The sequence below is a fragment of the Lissotriton vulgaris genome, chromosome 2_1 (genome assembly GCF_964263255.1).
Source record: "Lissotriton vulgaris chromosome 2_1, aLisVul1.2, whole genome shotgun sequence".
Lineage (NCBI taxonomy): Eukaryota > Metazoa > Chordata > Amphibia > Caudata > Salamandridae > Lissotriton > Lissotriton vulgaris.
Window position 1 is genome coordinate 756,369,403 of NC_141687.1, and position 16,789 is coordinate 756,386,191.

The 16,789-nt window shown below is 46.6% G+C and overlaps 1 protein-coding gene across 4 annotated transcripts in view; it reads left to right on the plus strand.

The window, feature by feature from the left end:
• Positions 1-16,789, plus strand: part of GTF2H1 (general transcription factor IIH subunit 1) — a 488,969-nt gene that overhangs the window by 60,017 nt on the left and 412,163 nt on the right. For all 4 annotated transcript variants that reach the window (XM_086956061.1, XM_086956063.1, XM_086956064.1 and 1 more), the window contains exon 4: positions 11,458-11,623. In XM_086956061.1, the coding sequence (XP_086812187.1) occupies positions 11,458-11,623 (166 nt within the window). The remainder of the gene's footprint in view (positions 1-11,457; positions 11,624-16,789) is intronic.

Genomic DNA, 16,789 nt, shown 5'->3' on the forward strand with positions numbered 1-16,789 from the left:
CACCTCCTCAACCCCTCCCCCCCTCTCCCCCAACTCCCTTTCCCAACTCCCTCCCCCCCCCCCCCCCTTCTCCCAACCCGCCAGAACCTTTGAACGTATTGTCCCAGTCATGTCCCAGACGGACAAGTCTGTGGTATGGTACCTAGGTGGACGTCCAGCCACGCACTTCCCCCCCCTCCGCCCCCTCATGTCCCAGAGCCTGCAACAACAGCAATTCTATGCCGTTCTCCACCCGGAGCAGTCTTACTCTGTCAGAGCGATACCATCATTAACAGCTGAGTCTCTGGATGCTGCCTGAATGGCGCTCGCCATGTCGGCTCTAATGGTGGGTGATCCTGGCCGCCCAGCTGTAGCAGAGGGTCCGCGCCTTGAGACCCTGCGCCAGCCATCACCAGTGGTGCGCCTTCGTTGCGGTGTGGCGGATTCTTCCTCCTCCGCGGTGATCCCCAGTACTTCACACGTGTCTTGTAGGGACCGCAGCTGATGCATTTCGCTGTTCCATTTGAAGATGAGGCGGAAAGGATGGCCCCACGAGTAGGTCGTTTCGTGCTGTTTCAGAAAGTCCGTCGCTATTTTAAATGCCTTACGTTTTTGTAGCGTGATAGCGGACAGGTTCTCATATAAAGCCACAGGATGATTGTGAAAAGTCAGCGATTGCTTCTTTCGGGCCTCAGCCATGATCCGTTCCTTCAACGGAAAGTCCTGGAGAAAGGCTAGTATGTCCGGCGGCGGGGCCGATGCGCGCCTCGGGGGCCCCTCTCTATGCGCTCTGTCTATAAGTATGGGAAAGTCCGCAGATTCCCCCAGTATGTCCCTGAGGAGTTCCCTGAGATATCCCGCCACATCCGTGCCCTCCTCCGTTGATGGTATTCCTCGAACCCTTATGTTCCGTCGAGACCTATTTTCCAAGTCCTCATTGTGTGCTTAAAGGTCCATTTGTTGGTCTCTGAGGCGCAGCACTTCTTGCTGTAGTTGCACAATTTCCTCGTCCTGCCGCTGCGTGGAGCTTTCCACTGTGGCCACTCTCTCTCCCAGGCCGTCCACTTCCCTCCGTACTTCGCGCACCTCTCCCGCCACTTCTTATTTCAGCGTTTGGAAATCGGGCCCTCAACGTGCCAAATAGGGATTCCAAAAAAGATCTGGTGACTGGAGGTTCACCACCTCCCGCTGAGTGCGAGCCTCCCGCCGAGCTCGGCGAAGGCAGGTTTCTGTCCCCTCTGGCTGGGGTCTTGCCGAGCATCTCTGGGAGCGTGCGATCATTCCTCTTGCTGCCCTTTTGTCCCGCCATCTCGACCGCAGGGCCCTCACTCCACTCTCGTACCACTTGCTGAAGCACTTAGCTTGGCGCCCACCCTACATTCCGCTTCCCGGCAGAGGCCGGCTCGTCCCGAATGTGCCAATCCGATTTATTCTCCGTTCAGATAGGCTGCTGCCACAGGCACACCTCAGTCAGTGTCTTGATCACCAACTAACTGGCCGGTTCGGTGTCCCGGGAACGGTCGTCTATCTGCGCTGCGGGACCCGGGGTTGTAAGGGCTGTCTGTTATCCTCAGTCCTCCTGCTACAACCGGTAGGGGACCATCCAGCTCGTGGTCTCCAGGGCTTTTCAGTGCGTTGATGCACTGGAACTATACATCAGGATGGTCAGCGCGGGCCCGTGCACCAGTTCGTGGCATGGATCTCTATCTGTTCCAGGCAGCACAAACCGGCCACACCGCTTGCAGGCCTCTCTGATCACCCCCAGTCTCCACTCTGGGAGGAGCTGCTAGCGAGCACTCAGTCTCTGTCCCCCGCGGGACGCAGGTGAATGCGGCCCCTGGTACAGCGTCCTCTCCCGGGTCCCACGAATGGAGTTCTCACCTGTGGGACCCCGTGGCCCCGAGCAATGCCCTCCGCTGTCCGGGTGCCCTTACTCTGCTCCGGCATCGCCGCAGTTCTCAGGGGAGGTCTAGCTGCTGTCCACAGGCCATGTGCTTCAACCTCCCCCCGGCAAGCCGTCACTCCCCCGCCGGATTTCTCCGCTGTAGGCCGCGGCCTCGATTCTGGCGGCCGCCCGACTCCCTGTCTGGTGTGTCCCGCAGGCCCTCAGAGCGTCTCCTGGGTTCCCGGGATGTCTCTGTGTCCCGATGGGTTCCTCCTCACCTCTCCGGACGCTGCTAATGGAGGTCGACACCCCCTCCGGCCTCCTCACGATCCCGGACCCCCTCCGCTCCTGACGTCGGGGCTCGCCGAACGCTGCCCCCGGGGAGACGTATCCGTTGTGACTTCCAGGGCAGCACCTGCTCCGGGTCCGGTCGCCGCGGTCCCCGGTCCCGCCTCTGTCACCGGAGTCGCCCTCTCGTCGCTCCGCCGGACCCCCTCCGATGTAGGTCTCCGCCTCGACCTCGAGTTGGGACGCGACCGGCTCCAGGGGGAGGGCCCCTCGGATGGCCGACCGGTGTCCCGCAGGTCACTCCCAGCCTCCACCGCTGTCCCCAGGCTGCCTCGCCACTTCTCCACGCGGTGCAGCCGCAGGTTCCCCCAGCGTCCGGGACCAGTCTTGCTCCAGGCCGCGCCTCGGTCGTAGGCTGCCGCTGCTTCCGGCCCCGGAGCCGTTCCGCACCGCACCTGGTCCGCTGTTTCTCAGGTGCAGTCAGGGCCGATCTCTGGTCTGGGCGCAGCTCGGTAGACACCGTCACTCTCCCGACACTATCGCCAGTGGGGGGGAGAACGGGTTATTTTTAAGGCCCAGGGCCTGGACGGGGTCGGGAGCTCCGGGTAGAAGCGTCTACCTACTCCGCCATCTTGGCCATGCCCCCCTGGACAGGGGTTTTAACCCCCAAACTGCTTTCTTCGCTTCCTGCGGTTTCGGGACGTTCCCATCACAAAAATGTATGGAACATGTGTGTTTTTACTGCAGTTTGACATTTGAAAAGACATCTGGTTAAAATTGCCTAGTGAGAGCCACACATCATGCACTCCTGAACTCCCCTGGTTGTCTAGTTTACAAAAATGTGCAGGTTTGTGAGGTTTCCTTAGGTGCTGGCGGAGCTAGGGCCCAAAACCCACAGCTATCAACTTTGCAAAAAAAGGTCAGTTTTTAGTGGAAAAATGTGATGCATCTAAGTTGTTTTTTTGGCCTGTTTCCTGCCACAGGCACTAGTTCTAACCACACCACACAAGTAAGGTACCATTTGTATCTGAAAACATGTGGAAGCATAGAACAGTAAATTTGTTATTACCAATTGGTTTGTGCTCCATTTACGCCTTCCAAATGTAAGCCAGTGTGTAAAGAAAGAAGACATTTTGAAAAATACCCTTTGTCGTATGCTATTCTGGGTACCCACAAATCCAGAGATGTACAAACCACCACTGCTCTAAAACTCCCTATCTTGTGACCATTTCAGAAATACATCGGTTTCTTTGATACCCACTTTTCACCTTACATATTTCAACCATATGAATTGGTCTATACTCTCTATAATGACAAACCATTATACACTGCTGCTCAGTTCTTGGCTCTGGCTACCTTGGGTTCTTGGTATCCTAAAAACCCTATATATCCCCTTAACCAGAAGGTTCTAGCGGATGTAATGGTCTATTGATTTTGTAAATCGTCCGACATGACAAAATGTTACAGATGAACAATTTGTCACAAATGGTCGTTTTTTTCCTGTTCATTTTTTGTATTTCAACAGTTTGTTTCTTTGAGAAAGCCATGAGGGGTCTACACATATGACCTCTTGCTGAATTCTACTGTTCAGCAATCTATCTTTCCCGGATCACCCATGGGGTTCCCACTGGTTTCCACCACAAACTGGAATTTGATTGAGAGCACACAAAATTGGGCTACCACTTTAAAAACAAAATCCCAAAACTTTGGTAAAAAAAAAATATATTTTTTTATTTAGTACAGCAAGAAAACTTTCTAAAAAAGAGTAATAAGCTGGTACACTGTGTCACTGGAACAAAGCTATACCTGCCTGATGAGCCTATAACGAGGGCGAATCTGGTCCTGGGTCGCTTGTGTTTCAGCTATGGGAGTACATGGCTTGGCACTTCAGGCTGGACTGTTCCTATTAGAGTACGGTCAAGACTGATTTGCCTAAAGCTGGGTCCAAACTTGGGTAGTATGCTGGACAAAATAACGATGACTGAGATGCAGCACGAGTAATTACCAGTGGCTGAGATTAATTGAAGCACTCCATCCATCACTTTTTGTATACTTTTGTATGTCTTCTTATTCAGGGTCATCTGTTTGATCAGCATACAGATATCGTTATTTTTTATTTTAACCATTTTGTTAAGATCATCAAGGCAGAGGGATTACAAGAAAAACGGCGGGGGGCATCAGTTAAGGGGTTAAGGACAGTTTGCCAAAACATCAGCAACATGACTTTCTAGAAAAGCTGAATAAGAGTTCTCTGTTAACTGGGTGATGAGCGCCGCTGTTGATTAATCTGAATTAGCCTCCACTGCCATGGGATCACAATCTGAAGGTCTTCTTTACTCAGACTTGATACCTTAAAGCCAGACGATCAATTTAAGATTGCCTCTTTCTGTTCAGAATGTTATCCTACTGTTCAGGTGGGACTGTTCTCATTATAGCTGGGTCCAAACTGAGGTGGCATGGTGCGCAAAATAACAATGGGCTGGGATTCGGGCAGAGTAATTACCAGTGGCTGAATTAATTCAAGCATTTCACAAATCACTTTTTGTATATAACCTTAAGTGGAATGGGTATGCCCAGATGCAGGCCCTATGCTCACTGTGTCATTGGAACCAAGCTATAACTGGTCTTGGGTTGTTTGTTTTCCAGTTCAGGGAAGGTCCTGGTTTGACAGTTCAGACTGGGCTACAGCAATTGGAGAAGGGTCAAGACTGATTTGCCTACAACTGGGTCCAAACTGAGGTGGTATGGAGGGCAAAATAACGATGGACTCAAATGCAGCCCGAGTAATTACCAGTGGCTGAGATGAATTCAAGCATTTCATCCACCACTTTTTGTATATTGTAGTAGGGCTTCCTGTTCATAATCGTATCTCTTTGAACAGCATACAGATGGCAAAATGGTTTAAATAAAAAATGAGATCTTCATGGCAGTAAGATTGAGAGACGTTTTTTCAGACATCTTTATAAAGCTAAATATGACAGATTCTGCCAGTGGAGGGTTCAATCCCCTCAATGGCCCTTTCAGTCACATCATCAATATCAAAGTTATTCATCCAAGTTCAAGACTACCTAAAAAATCTGCAACCCATAGAAGGTGGCATTCTTCAGGGGGGAGGCAACAATAACCGTGCATCCCTCCGCCTTCTCCATTTCTCTTTACATTGGGTCTTGAGCAGTTTTTTGGCATAAGGAAGAGTAGACTGAAATGACAAGAGACTAATCGGTGCTAAATATTGTGTCTCATGGATGCTTTCTAAATTTCAGGGCCATTCCACCACTAGTACCTCCAAAAGCCATCATCAAAGAACTAAATCTAAATTCTGAGGTAAGAGCTGTGTGCCATTCTTTCAAAAGTGGCAATAGATTTGGTTCCACACAGAGGACAAGGCATAGGTATTTTCTAGTGCAAGCGAAATGCCCTCTGAGAGAATTCAGACCACCGATTTTTAGACCTTTGGTCCACATACAAATACATAAAAAAAGAAAGATTTCAAATGTTCGCCCTTCATCAAATCGGTCCTCATCCAAGACAAAATGATAGGTTTGATGCTATGCTCAAGATGTGTACTTCTCAAAAAGAACATGTGTACTGCATCCTGCCCCCCCCCCCCCCCACCCACTTCCCCAAAATAATATTTTAGATTTGTGTTAGGGGAAGATCGCTATCACTACCAATACACTGTGCTGCCATTAGGCCTGAAATCTGCTCCTCACACCTTTTTAAAGACTATGGCAATGATAGCCCCTGTTTGATCAGTTACTACTGGACCATGACAACACCCCCCGCAACTAATTTTTGTTGCATTGGTAGCTCCTGGCGATGCTCTGGTCTCTGAGGCATTCAATGGACGAAGAACCCCCTACCTGCGTCATCACACATACCATATAGACCATGGCGAGACGTTGTCACCTAGGAACTGGTTTCTATAAAGCATTTCGGGAACACACATGGCCCCCCTGACCCACCTTCACCAAGTTTTTAAAGAGGATTTGGCATGGCCCTTACATGACACCGAATGCGCCCGAGCCCTAGAGTCCACTAAGGTTATTATCAAGAGACACTTTTCAAAAACATCCAATGCACGGTGCTACTCGGGGCGTACCTCATGCCCTCTTTGCAGAACCATCTGTTCCCAGAGGTTGGTCTCGCTTACCCTAGATTCCAGGCTCCAACACCTGACCTCCAACATATGCTCTGGTCCTGCCCCAGTATAGCTAGCTACTGCCATGCAGTACACTCCACTCTGGTCACTGTTACACTGTGCCGAATTCCTGGGAGACCACAGCTTTAGGCATTTTCCATAGGGGGAAGAAAATCATAGTGTGGGCTCGCTTTGCCAAGCTCACTATTTTGATTTCCAAGCGTCTTGTTACCACACTGGAGAGCCCATCAGCCGCCAATGCAGGGCATTTATCCATTGAGAGACACAGAAAGGACTGCACTGCTCCGGGAGGAAGGCCGGGGATTCCCATGCCCCATACCAGGAGCTTGGGACACCATGCTAATCCAGTTTAAAGATCTGATTGGAAACGACCATTGGCCCCTGTGCTCCATCTCCCTAGGTCACTGTACAGTCCAGAAGCCAGCGTTCTAGCCTGGAGCTGTTTTAACCCCGCCCACCCCCCACTCCCCGTAGTAATATACAGAGGGCCCTAGAGCTCAATGTTGGTGCCAACTTCAGCACCCTTTACTCCTTGTGTCCCCTGCCCATGCTCTTTCCTTCTACTGGGTGACCTATTTTCGCCCCTGTTCATTCCCCTTCTCACCTCTCACATTACACATTTCGCTTCCACTATTCCACTACCATGCCCCCGGCCTCCCCCCCCCCCCCCCTCTCATGCTAGAGGTTCTTCTCTTCTACTACCTTATTATACTGCATCCACCCTATGGAGTGCCCGAGAGACTTCAGTTAAGATCTTGCACTATCCTGCTCCATACGGGGATGCGTCCTGGGGCTCATGACTCTATTCCAGATTTTCTGAACTCTTTGGATTGTATCCTTATGGCAACGTATGCTAATTTCTGGCTGTTTAGCATATAGATTTTCATCCATTATTTCCTCTTCCTAAATTATTATGTGATCTTTTCAATTTCTCCTATAATGCACAATATATTGTGACTAAAGCTTTCCATCAAAGGGAAAAAAAACCTCTCCATCTTCCCCTTCCTGGCCAACACTCCCCAAAAGGTGACACTAGACCTCCAGACAACATGCAGCCTATTGCGCAAATTAAGGCTTAAATTAGTCTTCAGAAATCAATCCCCTCTTCAGTACTGATGTTGTCCTACTTAGGGGCAACTATAAATGTAAAAAGGAAAAGGGTTTCCTTCATCAGAGAGAGTGTCCTATCCATGCCAAAAATATCACCTACTATTGAGAGCCAACCGTCAAACAGATATATTATCGCTTATGGCTTTATTGTATCTTTTATTTACATTGTTCCAAAGGCATGCCTACAAATGTGACCTGCAGGAACATTGGTGTCAATTGAACAATTGGGAAGGCCATATGATGCTGGGCACTACTTCAGTTCAGTTTTTAGCATAGCAATTTAACAATCAAATCTTTTTAAAAGGGCCCTCTTCCAGTAGATTCTCGCCTACAAACAGTAGTGACTGATTCATCTCTCCCAGGATGTGTTGCTCACTGGAGTCCTTTATCGGTTCAGGGACAGTGGGAAGAATGGTAAAACACATATCCTATAAATCTCCTCAAGCTGAGAGCACTTTGTCTTGCCTTCAAAACATTCTTCCTGTCCCTGCACAAGAAGACAACAGGATTAATTCTGACAGAACCACTACTATGCATTATATCAACAAGCAAGGGGGCACCAGGCCCTACCACTATTCATGCAAGCTCAGTAGATATGGCATCGGCCCCCAGCCAGGGATCTATCCATATTATCGATTCACATCCCAGAAGTGATGAATCAGCAAGCAGACTTTAAACACAAACGAGTCGTTTTAGAAGATCCCTTCATAGAGTGGGGAGTACACTTTTAAACCTTTTCATAATGGCTCAAAACAGAAAATGCCACGACTTTGCATCCTGGCAACCAGAGTAGGGATTGAGGGACAATGCACTTTTGATGACCTGCTCAGATTTTCTGTACAGCTTTCCTTTGATACCGTTGATTCCCACTATAATAGTAAAACTAAGAAAGTTTCCTGGAAAGATGATTATAATAGTTCCAGACCAGCCTAGAATATGGTGGTACCCAGACCTGTTTCAAATGCCCATCAATCCACATATGATGTTGCCAGAAATACGCAGTCCAATAACCACACTTCGAGGGCAAGCCTGACATCTGCATTTAACTGCTGACTCTACCCCCAGCTTGCATCGAGATTTTACAAGCAGCTAAACGCCCCTCAACAAGATCTTGTTACTCCATGAAGTGGAAATAATTCAGTTTGTGGTGTCAAAGCTATGGTCATAACCGTATTGCATTTCAAGAGGATGTTGTATTACACTACCTAGTACACTTGGCACTACCTGAGCGTCACTTCATATATTAAAGTACATTTGGTAGCTATCACGGCCTACAGGAGATCTCCAACTCATTTTTCAAGATTCCAGTAATTAAGGAATTCCTAGAAGGACTAAAAAAAACCTTCAGTCTTCAGAAGGCCATCCACTCCATGCAAACTGATTTTAGCTCCATCAAATTTAATGGGCACTTCTTTTGAGCCTATTCACAAGACTACATTAAATCACCTTTCATGAGAAGTTTTTAGTAGCCATTACTTCTGCTCAGAGCATGAACAAGATGCAGGCTCTTTCTGCAATCTAACTTTTCACTGTATTCTATTATAACAGGCTAGTGATGACTCGTTCTTTTTTCTTATAAAGGTAATTTCTTATTTAAATATTAATAAAACATTACATGAACCACATTTTCCCCAAATCTCTTCACTTCTGCCGATCTGTCCCTTCACTCATTCGGCATAAGAAGAGTACTTTTCTTCTGACTCGACAAGATGAAAGCACATAGATGATCTAACCAACTTTTTGTGAATTATGAACATATATTATACTGAGGTGGCTAAATCAAAATAGTCTATTGTTAGATGGATAGTTGTTTGCATTACTGTGTGCTGCCATTTACTAGGCAAGGCTAAAGCACTTTTCACAAGGGCTAAAGCAGCTACAACATAGTGTCTTAGAAATGTTGCAGGCTGTGACATTTGCAAACAAGAAATTGGAAATCAGTATACATGATTTGGAGATCAGTACATATGTTAACTAGACATTATTTTCTAGACTATGATATGCAGTTTGATGCCAGGTTGGGTCAGGAAATGCTCAAACATATTTCAAGTGAGCTATAGTCTTACTTCGTTGAGCTGTACTCATGTCCTCATATTCGTATGTCTTTCCTGTTGGCGAACAACCACTTTCTAGATTTTCCATTGGCTTGTTATTCTATGCAAGTGTTTAGAGCTATCAGAGAAGATCAAATGATTTAGAAGAAAAGATTACTTACTTTGTAGCCCTAGTTCTGTGTCTTAGCAATCTTGATTCAAGCCATAAACCGGGTAGAGTTGGACACTGGAAACTACATAACATATTTACTGTTTTTACTGCGATCAGTGTAGGCCGATAGGCTGCATTTTTTACTTTATGATCTACACTTTCAACTGCTTTTGCAACCACTTGTGCAACTAAGATGCTGTAATACAATATTAAATTCAGGAAAAGGTTTCACCTTTGATAAGACCCTAACGAAAGCTCTGCATCATTTGGATACTGCTCTTGGGTCCATGCACGCAGGACAGAATTATTCGCGCATTTATGACTTGGTGAATATTCCAGCAATGTCGAACTAGGATTAAGAGTAAGTAAATTATTCTTCTCTACCATCTCAAGTGCAATCGGAGCTTTTGGGAGAGGTGCAGGACGTTTAAGTTTCTCTCATATCCCTAGGGCCAACTCATAACAAGACACATCCAGACACAGCCATGCATGGATAGGTCCAAGTGCTCATTGTTTTCAATAAAATGTAATGAATGTGGAATGTGATCTATCGATACAGCTTGTACACTTTCTAGTTAGTGTTGCCAGTATTTTCTTGCTCCAGTGTGCAGGCTGTTGCTATATCTTGTGGATGCTGGCTGTAGATTGTTTTTTCAGTATTTTAGACTGATATGAGAACCTCTTTTGGATGCCTGAGTTTAGGGTAATTAACATGGCGCCCCTTGCGTAGGGCTGCACCCCCTCCCCTCTGCTTCTCAGACCCCTTTAAATGGCTTTGTCTCCTGAATGACCCTCCCCAGATCTTTTGCCCGAAGTGCAAAGCATGGCTGCTGTCTTCAGACTGTGGAATATATGTGCATGTGGCTTTGTAAGGGGAATGCTGTTGTAGTCCTCTATTTCCTTTTCTTTGATCATCGGGACCAGCATTACACCGGCTACCTCTGTTCCATTTTCTCCAGTAAAGTTCAATTGTTAATTCACTAATCCCATATGGAAAGCTTTTCACTAAATATGAATGTAGTGTGTGTCCAGTTTTATATGGTATCTCCAAAGGCATTGTCATTTCTCATAGAATGACCACCTGACTAAGGTCATTCCCTCATTTTTATTAATTGGGAATTCATTTGGTTTTCCTCTTGCTATTTTAGCATATATCCAGGGCAACTGGAATTATGCAATTGTGCGGCTGCTGCGTTTTCGCATAAAACATTTTAAATAAATAAAATTATAGATTTGCAGATAATCCATAATCTGCTTCATAATGTTCTGTTTTTAGCCCACAAATTATTTTGTTTGTACCTCAAACGGTTCAAAAGTTGCTAAAAGCACAGCCACACTTGTTGCCGCGCAGTGAAGACTCTTTGCTTGACTGGTCACCTTTCTGTTGCCTATTACTATATATGGCTGTTAAACTGATAGCACTAATAGGGTGTAACCATTGCCCAGAATGGGTTAAGCCATGTAAAAATGACAAAAGGAGAAAGTAACACTATTATAAAATGTGCTGCATCACTAAGGATAGTTTGCCTTTTATTGCCTCGCAATTTACTGAACCCTGCCGCATAATTTGGCCCTCTCCTGCAGGGCATAATTTTAGTGGCCCTGCATATATCCCAACCTTTTATATATCAGCACAGTTGCATATGTACTCTACCTGCACAAACATTGGGATATTCTTTACTTCACTTTTAATCCTGGGGAAGACTGTGCTTTTTCAATGTAAGTCCATCTTCCTCAGTAACTGTAACTTCGAAAAGATTAACTGTAATGTAATTTTTAGATTTTAGCTTTAAATATTCACAGACCTTTGCTATGTCTTTGTTTCTAGGATGCTCAAAGAAGATCCAGTTTTGTTCCAGCTTTATAAAGATCTTGTTGTGAGTCAGGTGATCAGTGCAGAAGAATTCTGGGCAAATCGTTTATCCTTAAACTCCCTAGATAACTCGGCTGCCTCTTACAATAAGCAAGATGTTGGCATATCAGCCGCGTTTTTGGTATGTTTGATATTCTTGATCATCAAGTTTTATAGAAGGTCTTTTTAATTTGAGACTTATTTCGATTTTAAGACCTTTACATAAATGCAAAAGTATTTTAATGTGCATATTCATCAGCATGTCATTCTTTGTAGCATTGCATACCTGTACTGTACCCCACAGCCACGGTGGGTGGGGAGGGGAGGCGGGGGCGGTCTTTACGCTCCTTAAGGTCAAAGCATCTTTCTTTCATACTAAAATGGAGAATACATTTTTTGTCTAAAGTTAATGCAAAACTGGGGTAACTGATTTATTCTACTTTTTGGACCAGTTTTAGGTGGCGGCATAGTTTTTGTGGGTTGAAAGATCTTCTTGTACTTTACTTGCAGTCACTTTTTTACTATAGCGTCAGCCGGAGTGTGAAGCTTCATTTACTATTTTCTGTCTTACCCATGGGAGTGGGGGTCAGGGGCAACTGTGTCCGCAGACTAACCGCAAGCCAGCCCGAGTGGCGGAGAGACCGCCGGAGGCACCGTGAATGGTGCAGGAGTAACTTGCGCATTGCATTACTTCTGCATACCAAAGTATCTGATGATTGTATAATGCATTGCTTTATTCCTGCATAACAGACTGCCTGATTTGTTGTATTGCCTATTGCATTAGTTTGCCTAATGAACTGCCGGATAGGTGTGTGTTGCGGGGGTGATGGGGGAAAATGAGGGGCACGGAGACTGGAGCGTGGTATATAAGGTTTTATTTTGATAAAGGTCTTTTTTCTCCTTTGGGAAGTTCTTTCTTTTGCTAGTATGGCAGGGTTTACTCCTCCTCCTCCTGGCTTTGTGTGGGGTTTACTGCCCTCTTTGTCAGGGTCCAGCGCTTCCTCGGTTGCTCCACCGAAGTACATGTTGAAAAATAAAAATGAGGACTAACATTAGGGAGGGTCCTTTAATAATGTATACCCATGGGGATGCCCGGGGTGTGTAGGGATCACCGTGTCTCATGCATCTAAGACGGTCTAGTGCTTCGTGAAGGTCATAGACGAGGACACTATTTAAACTAGGCAAGCGGCACAACAGGCAGGCTCTTCGAGTGTTATGCGGTATCTCCCCGCTTTCCAAACCACCCAGTAACGCGCTGCCGTACCTGGTGGAGCCACACTCCCTGGTGAGTGTGTCTGGGCGGCTCGCGTTGATGGTGGCCTCCTGGCTTTCCCTTTTCCTCTGTCCGGGTCACCGGCTGGGTCTCCTCTCTTTCTCCCGCCTCCGCTCTGCGGAAAGTCTCTTCTCGGTCCTCCGGTACGTCTCTCTGCTTCCCGATCTGTTCGCACTCCTCCGGTCTTGGTCCGGTGACGTCACACGCCATCCTCTCTCCTTCCTGGGTTTTTACCAATCCGGTGGTGAAGACGTCAGTCCGGGGTGTGGCTTCGTCCTGGACATTCTCCCAGTTAAAGGAGCCTTCACCTTCCGCAACGTGGTTGTCTTGCAAGCTGATCAAAGAATCGGGTTGAGAGTTATCCTGGTGTGGGGAACAAGAGGAAGGGGAATCTACGTCAGCGACCCACCAGTCCACTACAGGGGTCCCTTCTACCGAGGGTATGCTCTCCCCGCTACAGTGTGTTACGCATTGCACTAGGTTTGCATAATGAACTGCCTGATAGATGTGTTACGCCTTGTCTTAGTCCTGCATCACAACCTGCCGGATTGTCTTATTACACAATGCATTAGTGTTGCATACCGAACTGCCGGATATATGTGTACCGCCTTGCATTAGTTTAGCATAACAAACTACCTGATAACTATATTACCCGTTGCATTGCTTTTTCCTAATAGAGAACCTGTAAGGGGACCGTACGCATTGCATTACGGGGGCATAGCAGTTTACCACTTTGTTTCTTTACGCATTGCATTACAGTGACCGTACAAATGGCCAGATAGCCGTATTACGATCTGAATTATTCTTATTAGGTCTCGCCCTGGCGAAAGCGCGCTCTCCCCGCGAGACTATAGCTGTCGGCTCAGCCGACAACGAGTGGAGACAAGAGATGGCCACGCTCAGCATTGCGAAGCATGGCAGAGTCGGATTCCGACGAGCGCCTTAGGATTTGGGGAATTGGTCGCGCGCGTGAGCTACCGTAGACAGCTCACGTCGCGCGGCTTGTATGTTTCAGTTTCGTTTTTACTCGTTACTCGGCGGAGCGTTATGTGAGCAGCTACATGTCATATGGTAAAATATGTTCGTCCTGTGAAGAAGATGTCACATCGAAGGGTTCGCGATGAAATGTAGCATACATTCTCTACCAGTGATTGCAGAGCTCCCACATCCTGGGTTTGTGCGTGAGGAGCGCAGGCAGTCCTACTTCCCTTTCCATTCTGCAACTTGTAGATGCGGTTCGCTAATTAAATAAACAGAATTACCAAATTCTAGGGTGCAAAGAAAGATCATACACTGAATGAGTTAATCACTCATGCAACTGGGAACATTTAGAGCTTCTTACTAATGATTTTCGAGAAAAGTTGAGTATAGTTTCCAAATTAAACACCACTGCAAGCGTAGTTTCTCTTTCAAATTAAAAGGTTTCCTGATGACTGTGTCATCACAGCCAACATTGTCCCGTCCTGGCAGGTTCAGTGACACCGGTTGGGGCCTAGACTTTCCTTTTTTTCCACTAGGGTCCCACGGCAGCCTCACTGCGCCTCTGCCCGTGTTCCAGACAGCCAGGATTTAATGCCGTCTCTTCACTGCAAACCCCGTCTAGGGCATGTGCGCTGCACAGAGGACTTCCTTGGCGCACTCTGTCCTACTTAGGGAACAGGGCTGTCAGTGACTAACAGACACTTACCACACGGGCTCCCTGCGGTGGAAGACACCTGACCTGCAGCACTTTACCTGCATGTAAATTAAGCATAACTTACTGCAGCGTCCAAAGACAACCTTGTTTTTAATTGCGAACAGAGGGGGTATGTTATTAAAAACAGCCCTCTCTGAGACCTCTACTTTTCATTACATTGAAACGCCTAAAAGTCCACGAAGCGCTTTAAGGGTGAAAGTCAGTCGCACAAAAGCAGTGACTTCATATAGCCCATAGTACACGCTCTGTTTTAGGTGCAATAAAAACTCAGTTCCATAGTGCCCGTATCATTGTCTTTAGTTTATTTGTTTATTTATTTATGCATTTTTATATAGCGCGGACTTTACCCGAAGGTGTCAGAGCGGTTCACAATAGGAACAGTAACGTGACATGAAGAGAAATATACACGTGTGCATAGTACAAGAGCAAACATTACGTTACAAGAGGGAAAAGTGACAAGTGTGCATGTAACAGAAGCCCAAAAAATACAAGAAGGGGCCAAACGACAAAGTGACAAGTGTGCATAATATAGCAGCATACATGATACAAGAAGGTATAATGCTGCAAAAAGTGGCTGTTACTCAAACACAAAAGTGTATGATATAGCAGCACACAAGATACAAGCGGGTAAAATACTGCAATAAGTGTCAGTCACTCAAAACTCGAGAACACATTAGGAAGGCACTTCTATAGGTATGGAATACAGAATTAGCTATAGAGAGAGAACTTCCTTGAGAGGGCGTGAATTAGTTCTGGAAGTGTCTTTGTGAAGATGAAAGCATAAGTCTGGCCGACAGGATTTAAAGGTGTGGCCCTTATGCCCCTAACTTTGTGTAAATCGAATAAGCGACAACAACACTGACATCAATAATTCTACCAGGACTTTAAAACACATTTTCAAAAAGTTACTTTTAAAAACACTTAAAAGTTAACTTATTTCTTCATACTGCCTGGTTAATACATCCTGAAGCCCGTTGGGACTTTTTGCGTGCTTTAGGAACTAATAAATACACTCTAATAGCACTACGTAGCGCCCTGGGGCCGCTTCCTATTGCTTTAAACGCTGCACAGAGAAGGGCGAATAGATAAGGACAGAGCGGCTACTGGGATTGGCGCCTCTTCTTACCTCCCATTCCTGCCTGGCCCCCCTCACTTGTGAGCGCCACTGCCCTAGCTGTAGGTTCAGTTAAGTGACTGATTAACTCTCCTCCTCTCCCCCCCCCCCGCCCCCCCCACCTCCCCTAACCTGTTTATCTTGTCTCTCACCTCTTGAGTCCAGGGAGAAGTGCTGCAGGGGTAAGAGGGGAGGGGTCCTTGGGTACATGATTATCACCCCTGGCGTTTTACATTCACACCCTGCAGCCCCTTGGCACAGGGCACCCAGACAACCCCCCCCCCCCCCCCTCCGACCCCCCCCCCCCCTCCCCAATAGAAGCTTCTTTTGCGAGTTGTTCCCACAGCCGCGCTCTGATGTCTCACGGAGATTAATAAACAAACCTTTAAAACATGCATTTGCAATGCAATGGGTCTCACAGTTACGCAAGTTATAGCTATTAACATTGTAAATGACAATGCCTTTTATTTATGTTTTTAAAACGAAAACAAATATAAAAGGCATTGTTATTTGCAATGTCAATAGCTCAAACTCTCGTAAATGCGAGACCTATTGCATTGCAAATGCTTGTGTTGTACAGTACCTGATTTTTGCATAACGAACTGCATATTACGATATTAGGATATTAGGATTACGTAGGATTGTTTAGTTTAGCTCAATCGTAATAGGCCAGGGGGAGTATTACCCTGATGCCTTTTTTGGTTTAGTATCGTGGTCGCATCGTATATCTTTTTATAAACATATACTTGTTTTTCTATGAAACTCGTGTGGAGTCTATTTGTGGTGTCATCATTGGATTGCTGTGAGCGCTATTACAAATACTTTACACATTGACCTAGAAGATAAGCCTGGCTGCTCATGCCAAGCTACCAAGGGGTTGGAGCGGGGGCTATCTCTAGGGGCAACCTGTCTTTTTCCTAACGTTGGGGCTCACGGGGTCCCTTTTTGGCCTACTGCATCTACCTCAGCCAACCAGGGATCCTGGGAATTCTAACAGTGGCCACATGTCGAAGCAGTGCACCGCCCTTAGGGGGTTTGGCATTGAGCCTGGCGCTTAAATCACTGCACTTCCCTCAGATCCACCACCGCTCTGGCTCCGATCAGCTCCAAGACAAGTTTCCGGAGAAGAGACGTGAACCATCTAAGAGCCTCAGCCTCCATTGGCATTTGAGTGGAAGAGCACATATTGCAGTTGTGTTTTTCATATTCAACGGGGCGTTCAGCT